This window comes from Porites lutea, chromosome 9 (assembly GCF_958299795.1).
Source record: "Porites lutea chromosome 9, jaPorLute2.1, whole genome shotgun sequence".
In the NCBI taxonomy this organism is placed as follows: domain Eukaryota; kingdom Metazoa; phylum Cnidaria; class Anthozoa; order Scleractinia; family Poritidae; genus Porites; species Porites lutea.
The window spans coordinates 8,921,170-8,933,315 of record NC_133209.1 but is presented as its reverse complement, the minus strand read 5'-3'; the positions used below and the strand labels follow the sequence as shown (position 1 = coordinate 8,933,315).

Sequence of the window (12,146 nt, the reverse complement as noted above, 5' to 3'; positions counted from 1 at the left end):
CTCCCCGTCATGATTGGCAGGAGGAAGGCCTCGTACGATACGGTGGACAAAGTCATGAGACGCTTGGACTTGATCATGAATACCATGTCAGCCATGAATTTTATTGTCGTTGATATACATTAAAAAAACAAATGATATGGTCTGAACCGTGTTGCCTGTTGAATGTTCATGTACGTTTAAATAAAGCTTCCAGGGTGGGATAGATCGCTGGGTCTTCTTCCCGCGTGCCTACAATAGCGGTTTTGTCTTGGAGGGTGGGGAGCGCGATACTGTCCTCGGTCATGCCTTCACAGGGTTGATATTGACCTAGGGTGGGATTCCACCATAACCATTCTTCCCGATCCACATCAAAGACATAGAGGGGTTTGCCTAAGAGTTGGGCCATGACCACACTCCAGCCTGTCCCACCCAATAGATGCTTGCGACACTCGTCAAAATAGCCCACGGCCAAGACTAAGGACGCTGGCTGGATCACGTAATAATTGCGTTGTATATACTGGAGGCTGATGGGATGATGCACTTGTCGACCCAATCGAAACGCGGCCTGGGTCACGGTGGGGGTGGCGGCATCCAACTCCGTTTGCGTCAAGGGCGTGAGAGACTTGGCTCGAGGGTGACAGGGTGGGATGAGGACCACACACGCATGCGCATACAACTGACATAATCGTTCCACATGTGTGTCCACGCCTTTGGCACCCCCCGTGTAAATGGTCAGGGGCATACTCTGTGAAAAAATGAAACACCGTGTTTTAGGGTGAGACAACACCAAGAGACCCACGTCGTGGAGCACCACGATCGCTTACCTTGGATAGGAGAGGGCTGTGATGAATGAGCATGGCCTTCGAGCCACGGCTAGTTTTATAGCGGAAGGCGTGTGCTCTGATTGGTGAACCCGCCGATCACACCACCCTCACGAGTTTCAAGGGCTGAGACAGGATTGGTGGAAAAAAGATCGTATGAGGATCACGAGATGCAGGGACATGGGCTATAAAAGGCAGGCCAGACATGCACCCAGCGTCATTCCGCTCAGACATGGAACGTCAAGCCACTCAACCTGCCGCGGTGCCCACAGGACGCAAACGACGCCGAGTGAGTAGTAGTAAGAAACCCAAGGGGGAAAAAGAAGCCCTAGACATGAAAGCCACCCGTGAACTCGAGATGACTTTGATCGGTTTGCCCCGAGCTGGAGCGGAGGCATATCAAGCGCAGGCTGTAGAGAGGAAAGTGGAACCGAACCCTACCAGTGAACTCGTGTGGGCCCTGAACGCCCTACCCCGAGCAGACCCACCACCCACACCTTCCCCCATCGTCTCACCCGTCCCCTCAGTGGACGACTTGATGGAGGGCACCCTGAAAGATTATGAGGAAGAGTGTCTAGAGGAAGGGACGTGTCAGACCGATCCTGCCAAGGAAGTCGGGGAATGGGAAGAACACGACCTCGACCAGATGGACACCCAGTTGAACAAGCTCCTGTATGAAACGTGCCCCTTTCATCCTTGTGAATACATCTATTGCGTCAACCCCCAGACCCAATTTGGCCAGTTGAGGTTCAAGTGCCCCCAAAAAGGATGTCCCGTGTATTTGTTTGAAGATAGTCGAGAGGTGATGATGGAGAAATTGAAAGAAGACACACACCCTCAAGTCCGTGCCCGATTGCAACGAGGGGAGCTCAAGTGCAAATGTGGGTTGGTCCCTAGGATGAAATTGAGCCGGACCAGCAAGAATTACCAGAAAGTGTTTTTTAGTTGTGGGAGCTTTCTACCAGGACAAGACCCCTGTGGCTACTTCCAATGGCTCCATGGCCCGCTGTGGTGCCCCCGAGAGCCAGCGCAACCCACACTGAGACGATGGGTGAGAGATACACCCCCTGAGGTCCATGACTATGAGAAGGCGTCCGTGAGACCATGGGGCATTCCTGCAGTCCCCCTGCTGAAAAACCCTGAGATCCAAACCAGAGAGGTTCTACCTATCCCCCTTTTGAAAGGAAAAGGTCATGAGATGGAGACATCCCCACCCTGGGAGATGAACTTTGTGGAGAGGCATAGGCCGTGGGCCAATCAATTTGGGGAAGCCATCAAAGCCAAGGAGCGAGCCTTGGAGAGCAGGCGCCATTTGCATAAGAACTTTGGTAGCTCGTGTTTGTTTTGAAAAAAATCATGTAGGTGTGTGAAAAAAACTATTAAAGACAGAGATTGGCTAGAATGAGGTGTCAGTGTCTTGATGTCGTTGCCACGCGCTTACGAAGATCCCCAAGCACCCGGGGCCTTGGGCGGGGTCCAACCCTTTGCCCAAGCCCATAAATTGAAAACCCCGCAAGCGCAACGGATTCTCCAATCGGTGTTGAGTTATACCCTCCACAAACCCACACGGACGCGGTTTCCCACTGCGCCCACGTTGGTCTTTGACCGAGACGAACAATGGTAAATGGATTTGGTCGACATGCAAAAACTCCGTCGATGGAATCAGGGGAACAACTATTTGTTGACGGTGATCGACGTCCTGTCCAAGTATGCCTGGGCCGTCCCCATCAAATCCAAAAGCAGCACGGAAATGATCCGAGGGTTGGAAAGGATTCGTCGACAAGCCTCGCCGCGACGACCGCTCCGCGTGCAGACGGATCAAGGCAAAGAATTTTTAAATAAAAAAGTGCAAGCCTGGTTCAAGCAACAGGGGTGGCATCATTTTTACACGTATGGGGATAGCAAGGCCTCCGTGGTGGAACGATGGCATCGCACGTTGAAACAACGCATGTACCGTTATTTCACCGCCCACAATACGTTACGGTACGTGGACGTGTTACAACCCTTGATCCATACCTACAATCACACCCAGCATCGCAGTATTGGGATGGCCCCGCATCAAGTCACCCCCAAAACGGTCCCGGTCGTGTGGGACCGACTCTACGGCTCGCGTTTGGAGCAAACGACCCCACCGCCCAAATGTCGAGTAGGGGATCGGGTGCGTCTCAATAAGAAACATCGTCCCTTTAAAAAAGGGTATTTGCCCGGGTGGACGGAAGAAGTGTTTGTGGTCACGCACGTTCGTCGTCATCCGATCGTCACTTATCGACTCAGTGAATGGGACGGCACACCTATAAAAGGCACGTTTTACGAACCCGATGTTCAAAAAGTGCAAGTGTCGGACGACTCGTTATTTCGGGTCGAAAAAGTGTTGAAACGCCAAGGACGCCGGGTGTTGGTCCGGTGGAAAGGGTGGCCGGCCAAGTACGATAGTTGGATTCCCGCGCACCATGGTCCGCGTCAAAATCACGCCTCGAAAAAGAAAAAAGCGGGTGCGGTTTCTCGATGAGGTGCAGGCGGATTCCAGCCGACCGCGAGCCAGTTACACCCCCACGCCCACCAGTGACGCCGACGTGTTGAAATTCATTCAGAAGAAAGCGGCCGAACAACGGCAAACCCAGCCGTGGTGGGAAAAGTTGGCCAGTCCGACCAAGCAGCAATGGGCGTACGCCAATGCCTACCATCGAGCCGAAGAATATGCCAAGAAACGAGGCGCTTTGCGGTCCCCATCCAAGAAAAAACAACAACGTCGACGCGCGGGTCGTCATCCACCGATGCGCAAGAAGAAACCCCCCAAACCCAAGACGTGCATGACCCTGATGGAATTAGCCCGGGCCTTTCCCAACATTGCCCAGCAAGTGTGTTTTCATCCCAAACAATCCACCTTCAATTCGTTGGTGGGACGCGTCCCTCGCAGCAAACAGAAAGTGAACCAATGGCTATAAAAGGACCCTGCCCCTGTTCAGAGGAGACCACTCCTCCTCAGGATGAACGAGATTAAACGCCTGACGCTGGTCAGCGATCCCACCAACGAGTTTCCCAACAATGCCAACAACAGTTTCAAGGTGCGATTGCCCGAACGGCTGGTGTTACCGGGCGCGGGGTGGCATGCCTCCTTGATGTCGCTGACGGTCCCGGATCAAGGCCAGAGCAATGCCATCATCGCCGCGGATCCTCATACCAAAATCATCCAATTCAGTGTGACGTACTTGACGCGCAAATATGTGCTAGGAGAGTATCGACGGGTCAGTTTCAAGACCAAGGAGTACTATGTGGAATTGGAAGAGATCATGAGTACCAAACATCCTGTGACCTCGAGGAACCTGTTTTGGCAACGAGCGATGCAAGAAGTGCACAACACGACCATGGAGAAACTGATGTACGAACAAGATTATGCCAAGACCTTTGATGCGGACGAACGACCCCTGGTCAGTGTGAAAAAGAACTGGATGCCCATGATGACCTGGAAAGACAATGCCCTGATTTTGCATGCAGTGCCTAAAGGAGAGTTGCTAAACGGCAACAAGACCAAAGCCACGAGCGCCTTTTCCCTGGATCTAGGGGTAGCGGAAAAGTTTGGCTTCATCGAACAACCCCAAGGTGTGGTAGGGCATGTGCTGGGCCCCAATCTCCAATTCACTTGCCCTACCGTGACCTATGATGGCCAAACACCCTCCAAGGATCCCTCGAATCGAACAGACTATTATTGGGAAGGAGCGCATTATGCCGGGACGCAACCCTCGGATTTGACCAGGGATGTGATGGATCAAACATTTGTGGTGAAAAATAAGAGGCTTCATCTGTCCAGGATGGTGGAATGGCAGTTTAACAACCTGAATGCCTCGTTTGAAAAATTGGTGGGGACCCGCAAACGCACCGTCATGGTCTATTCGGATCTGGTGGAATCCACTGTGGTGGGCAGTGGCAAGCTTCCCCTGTTGCGGGAAGTGCAATTGTTGAGAACCGGCGATGGGGAAAGTACGGCGGAACCCCTGCACCATCAATGGATCAAAGTGCGAGGACAACAATTGGATATTTTAGAAGTGGAGATTGCCAGTACCAGTGGACCCCTGGCCATCTTACCCCCGGGCAAAACCCTGGTGACCATCGGTCTCAAACAGCTATAAAAAGCCACCCACGCCACACGAGGGACCAAAAAGCATCTCGACGTGAACTGACATGCGCGGAGGCAGTTTAACGCGATACCACACGCCCGTGGTCACCCCACAAGAAGGCCAGGGCTTGGCCGAAGACTTGATCAAAATAGCGGGACCCCTGATCGTGCAGCAAGCTCAAGCGGGACTGCGAGATATTCATAGAGGCAAGAGTGCCGCGGACACGTGGGCAGATCGAAGTGTGCAACTGAGCCGTGGGTTGAAACGGAAAGCCCCCGCCATGGTGTGGGCGGGCGGCAAACACAAAGCCAAAAAAACCTATAAAAGAGCGACCCAACGTATACGGGACATCTTTGGACGTTAAACATGGTACGCGTGGGTGGTTTTCTCAAAACGCAAAATCGCATTCGACGGCAACGTGCCCGTGGACGGTTCATCTCGCCGTATCAACTCGGGGGCACGATCTTTGGCAAGTCCACCATGGCGCGCTATCCCTTGATGTATACCTCCTCCCGCCTGACGGACCCCCTCTCCATGGAGAAGAGGATGATTCGACAAGTTCGCCAGATGAAAGGGGGCACGATTTTTGGCCTGTCCACTCGCATCCGCATGGGGGATCCCAGGCAGGTGTTGTGGGCCAACCAAGAAAAAGCCAGGAGGCAACGCTGGCTCCAGCAACGAATGTGAAAGGGTATAAAAAGGGGACGACGTTGAACCCCAGGGACAGACCGCATCATGTCGCTCCAACTGTTTGACGTGCCCGATGTGGATTATCGGTACGAAGCCTCTCGGGAGGTGGAATTTCAACCCGCCTTGACGGGTATCCAGCCCATCACGTTCTCCATCCCGGGCTCCGACGATTATTACGATACCAATTCCCTCCGATTCAAAGTCAAAGTCCGTCTGACCGATCCAGCGGCTGGGTATAATGGGTTGAGCGCTGATTTGACCGCAGCGTCTGATGCCAACAATTCCAAGAGCACGTACTGCGTCAACAATTTTGGACACTCCATCTTTCGAGACATCACCCTGAGCATGAATGGGGTCCTCATGACGGAACAGAGCAACACCTACCATTACAGAGCCTACCTAGAAACCCTCCTGAACTACAACCGAGAAGAAGGAGCCACCAAGTTAGCCCCCCAAGGATGGGTCAATGCAGTCAATGTGGTGAATATCATGGGAGCCACAGGAGCCAATTCGGATATCCCCACCAATGCGAATTGGAGTGGGAATGCAGAATTGCGTGCCTTGACGAGCCGATTGCTGAGCGAAAATTGGCACACGTTCCTCATCCGTCCCCATTTGCCACCCCTCAGAACAGGCAAATTGTTGGTCCCCAATGTCCAGATGGACTTTGAACTCTTCCTCAACCCCAACACCGTCTACATGATGGGCACCCCTAACAAAGGCACCTTGGTGGCTAAGAAATTTCCAGCCATTCACCCAGAAGACATCAAAGTCACCTTGCTGATGAGAAAAGTGACCTTGAATGCCAGTGTCTATGTCAGACTGCAGAAAGAAAGACAGCTGGGCAAACAGATTGCCCGCTACCCCGTGGTGCGGAGCGAAATCCGCACCTTTTCCTTCGATGGACGAACCACCCAGTGGGAACAAGACAATGTGTTTGTGGGTCGATTTCCTGACCGAGTGATGGTCGGGTTATTGCATTCCAATACCTTCAATGGCGACCTACAACGATACCCCTTTGCCTTTGAAAAGTTTGGTGTCACCCAGATACGTCAGACCTTGAATGGAGAAGAATACCCTTACAGAACCCTGCAACTGACTGGAGATCAAGCCTATGAAGATCTACTGGGGTACGATCGATTTCTACAAGCCATGGGTGCCTACAATGAAGACAAGATTCCCCTACTGCTGCCTGGTGATTGGGGACAAGGCAAGAACTGCACGTTGTTCCTATTCAACAATGTACCCAGTGGAAAAGCCGATGATCCTCAGTATCGCAACCCCCGTCAATCGGGCAATGTGCGACTGATCATTGATTTTGCAGCGGCTGTCAATCACAACATCACCGTGTTGGTCTGGAGCGAGTATGAAAACATGTATGAGATCAATCATATGGGAGGTATAAAGTACAACATCAACGGCTGAAGTGGTGTCAGAAGACAGAAGACACCGGTCATGGAGTTTGTAGCGCTCAGTGATAGGGTGTTGCGCACGTTGGCCCTAGAAGATCCCACCTTGCGACGCGTGTTTCACGGCGTGTACCCCGCCGACCAGTTACCCCGTTCACCTCCCAAGAGTGTCCGTCAAGCCTACATTGTCAACACCGATCCGGCGGGAGAACCGGGACAACATTGGTTGGGCCTGTGGACGGAACAGAACAAGTGCGAGATCTTTGACAGTTATGGGCTGCCCCTGCACGTGTACACCCACCCCGACCTGCACCAATGGTGGAGTCAATGGAAGCACCTGATCCGCAGTGACCAGACCCTGCAAGCCCTGGATAGTCAGACCTGTGGCCATTATGCGTTATTTTTCTTGAAAGCCCGTGCTCAAGGCCAGTCCTATCAAGACTTTTTGGGGCAATGGAGTTGCGACAATTTAGTGTTGAATGATCAGAAAGTGGCCGAGCAATTGAAACGGGTGATTAAACAAGAAGTACAAGATGAAGTCGATGCCCGCCCAGAGGGAGGGCAAAAGAATGTGAGCCGCCAGGCCTTTATGCTTTGTAATCCTTGTGAGTGTTGAAATAAAAAAACACCATAAAACGAGATGTGTGGTGAAAGAGTGGTCATTTGAAATCTCATCATGATTACGCGAGGGGATGTCCAGCGTGTGATTGACGCCTTCATGTTAGAAGAAACCCTGTATTGGTGGTTACACCCCATTGAACGGGTGAACACCGTCCAAGGGGTGGATGCCTGGGATGGGTATCATTGGTTGGTGGCCCGCCAACTGGCCCAAGACCAGGACTGGGTCTCCCTCAAACAGTACATGGACACCATGAAAGAAACGCATTTAAGAGAGACGATGGAACACCTGATTCAGTTCGAATCGCCACGCCTCTACCGCGAGTATTGGACGGCATGCCCAGTCACAGACGACAACGACGACGGCAGCGCGCTTCCTCCCGACGACCCCGCTTTCGTCAAAACGGGCGAGGCATCATGAGCGTGTTGGCCAAAGCGGCCAAAATCGGCTATAAATTGGGACGAAGCAAACGGTATAAACGCATGGGTGCTAAAGGGGCCACGGGTCATTATCGACGTCTGCCTCGACCGTGGGAAGGATGATCCGACACCCCAGTAGTGTGATTATCGCTGGCCCGTCGGGCAGTGGCAAGAGCGAGTTAGTGGAACAATGGTTACGGGACCTCAACGTGTTTCAAGTCCAACCCTAAAAGATCGTCTATGCGTACGACCGATGGCAACCCCGGTTTGATCGTATGCAAAAGAAAGATGGGATTCAGTTTCATCGCGGGTTACCGGACCCCCGTCATTTGACCCAATGGTTTGGCCGGACGCGCGGCGGGGTGCTGGTGTTGGACGATTTGATGGAAGAAGGGGGACAGGACAAACGCGTGTTGGATTTGTTCACCAAAGATTCCCATCATCGCAACATCACCGTCTTGTATTTGACGCAAGATTTATTCCCGCCTGGCAAATTTTCCAAGACCATTAATCGCAACGCGCATTACATTGTGGCCTTCAAGAATCCCCGGGATCAAACGGGCATACGCACCATTTTACTGCAAGCCTTTCCCGACCGATGGCGTCAAGTCTTGCGCCTATTTAAACGCATCACGTCCCGTCCCTTTGGCTATTTGATGTTGGATGTGCATCCGGCGTCGGATGATCGGTACCGCTTGTGGAGTCATTTAACGCGCCGAGAAGGCAAGGCGCAAGTCCATACCTTGCCCGTGGATGTCCCTGCCGTTCGAAAACGAGCTGCAACGAGAACTCGCCAGGGTCCGTCGGCAAAGAGAAGGCGGACAACAACGTGACTTATCGGTCCGCATGGACACCCCGACCTTCTCGCCCGCCGGGGTGGGTTCGCCCACCGCCCCTCCCCCAGATCTCAATACCATGACGGACATGGTCGCGGAATTGACCCAACCCGTGAATCGAGCCCAATTGGATCAAGAGATTGAGGATTTTAACTTGACCTACCCGGTCAATGTGGACGATGCCTTGGAGGCGTTCACCTTACCCCCCGTGGCAGGCACAGGCACCACCACCACGCCACCGCCACCACCACCCACTATCACCACCGCTCCCACCACGACAGCCACCCAAACCCGTCCCACCACGTCCACCCGCACACGCCCTACGGCCACCACCACCACCAGCTCCAGACGACCCAGACCACGCCCTGTCACCACCGCCACGACCACCACGGCTCCCTCCCGCCCCTCCACCGCCCGACGCAGTGCTGGAGCCGGCACCAGGACCACCACCTCCACGGTGACGACCCCGACGGGTCGTCCCACCGTGGCTGCCAAACAACCGCGACGACGTCCCCGCGTGCCCTCTCCACCGTCCCCCGATTCCTCCCCTCCGTCGGAGGATGAGGATGAAGATGATGACGACGAGGATCGACGGCGAGGCTTAAGGCGACGGTTGGATTTGCTGAACGAAGATGCGCAAGAACGGGCTCGAGGGAGACGCATTCGCAATATCACGCATACCAATACCGTCACCACCGTGTATGAAGAGGGAGGCCGACCTTCGGTACGTCGCACGTCCACGCGAACCTCCAGTCCAAGTCCGCCCCCTGCACCGCCCCGCCGAGGTCGTGGCCGTGGCCGTGGCCGAGCCCGTGGACGGGGTCGACGCCCGTGAACAAAAAGATATAAAAACAGGGGTCCTTCCTTCGACCGTCCCAAAACCATGTGTGGCCGATGTCGAAGTGGGATGGCCCCTCGACGCAAACGCAAACGCACCACGACCCGACGTCGACCCCCCGCCAAACGACGAAGAGGTCAAGTGGGGGGTGTCGGGCCCGGTCTGCCTCTCGGGATTCTCAAAGCCGGGTATGGGATCACCAAAGCCATTGGGGATCATCAAACCAAGCGTGCCATTGCCATTGGCGAAAAACGCCGACGAGAAGTGGCATCCGGCAAACGGAAACGCTATGCGGGGGAATCGTTTAATTGTTCCATCATGTGAAAAAAATAGTATAAAAGACAAGAGGCGTGTCTTTCGTTGGACAGACAAGGGATTATCATGCATTGTGGTCCACGACGACGAACACGACGCCGACAGCAACGAGGGGGTATTCTCCCGCTCCTCCTCCCTATTGCCGTCGGGGCAGCCATCGCCTTGAGAAAAAAGAAAAAGAAAAAAGTGGGCAAGATCAGTGCCAAGCAACAGGCATTCATTCAACGACGGGTTCAGCGGATGTTAGGTCGAACGGGGTGGGGCGGGTTTAAAACACTGAGAAAGGTATAAAAGACACGCTGGGTAGGGACCCAGACATTATTGGAGGATGGTCCGTGGACCCAATGGACGCCGACACCGTTATGTCCCCCGAAAACGACGCCGTCGACGTGGTCTGCAACGCGGAGGTAGGCTACCGTTGTTGGCAATGGCTCTCTCGCCTTTGTGGCTCCGAAAATACAACCCCAGGGTCCGTGTTCGTCGACCGGACTAGACCCCCCGTAAGGCCATCACGTTGACGTTAGAGTGGACGGAGGAGATCGAGGCCGCGTTGTGTCAGCGATGTCGACGTCATATGCAACGGCATTATCATGGGGCACTGTGTCGTTCATGTGGGGCCCAATTTACCATAAATAGAGCGGGGTCGTGGCAATTCCTCAACCTTCAGCATGGCGTGGCGCATGGAACGTCAAGCCCCGTTCTTGAAAAGTGTCTTACAAGAAGCCAATCAACATAAACGACAAGAATTGTTGCGGATGGCGAATGCGGATCAGATCAATGCCATCAGTGAATTGGTGATGAACACGCTCCGTGGCACCGTGCCCCGCTCTCGACATACCATCACGTTGCTCAAACCCCACGCCCAGAGTTTACGCGCCATGGCCAAACCCGCGCATTCGGTGAAACGACGGCGCGCCATCATGATGGCTCAAACCGGCGGCGCCCTCTGGCCTGAACTGTACCGATGTTATAAACGTTGCATGCGCTAGACAAGACACCTCAGTTGCACTATGGAACCCGAGATGGTGAGCACCACGGTGGACAACGCCCCTGCTTTTTTACAATTAAAAGAGAAGTACAAACAAGAATTGGTGGAAGATACTCGCTTGAGTAAAGCCGCGGATTTGGCGGCCAGACAACATGTCCTCCTGACCAGCGAGGTCCCCGATGCCTGGAAACGGCCGCAACTCAAAGCCGTTAGCCGTCAGTTACGCCATTGGACCAAAAAAGTGCGTCAACCCTTTGGAGCGCCAGCGGGGGGTGTGCGCGCCGCAGGGGCCACCACGCCCGGAGAGGATGATGATTTTGAGGCGGGGCCTATGCAAGCGTGGTTCACGCAGTTGGTCAAAGCCACCCAGGGTATAAAACAAGGCTCCACGCCGAGTGGACCCAGAAAACCACCTGTCCCGCCTAAACCGAACATCACCCCGAGTGCCAAAAAGAAACTCAAGTTTACGCCCCAGGTGAGCAGTGCCGAGTTGGCACACGAGCTGCCCTTTTCAGAGGAGCCTGGCACAGAACCCTGGGATACCCCCAGTGAACGTGTGGACTCTATCAAGAAAGCGGTCAAGCGCGGGATTCGCAAAAAAGCCGCCGGGGTCGCCAAAAAGAAAGCCACCAGTCTGGCCAAGAAAGCCTTGGATTGGAAATCGTGGAAAACCCCGTGATGGGACGGAGACGTCGTGTGGCGGCTACCTCCCGTGCCCGACCGAGGCGACGACGACGATCGCAACGCGGGGGCAAGTTATTTGATGTGCAAAACCTCCTCAACAAGACGGGCATTGAATTTCATTGGCCCGGCTATCAGTACATGGGCCCTGGCACCCATTTGAAAAAACGTTTGGCCCGTGGGGATCCCGGCATCAACCGGTTAGACAGGATTGCGAAAGTGCATGACATGGACTATGATAAAGCCAAGACCTTGAAAGATAAATGGGTGGCGGATCGCAAGATGATTGCCAAGATTGATCAACTCCCTGGCCGCAAAACCCTGACGGAGCGTATTTTCAGACGCATTATGAAAACCAAACTGAGATTGGGCATGTAATTAATTTGAACACAGTCATCACAAGATAACAAGATTGAATGATATAAACACATGTTTT

The 12,146-nt window shown here is 53.8% G+C and overlaps 1 protein-coding gene across 1 annotated transcript; it reads left to right on the top strand.

Annotated features, from left to right (window-relative positions):
* The first annotated feature begins 6,388 nt into the window (after window positions 1-6,388).
* LOC140948847 (uncharacterized protein F54H12.2-like) lies at window positions 6,389-7,030 on the top strand. The gene has a single exon (XM_073398117.1). The coding sequence runs from the start codon at window positions 6,389-6,391 to the stop codon at window positions 7,028-7,030; it is 642 nt and encodes a 213-aa protein (XP_073254218.1).
* The last annotated feature ends 5,116 nt before the right edge of the window (window positions 7,031-12,146 follow it).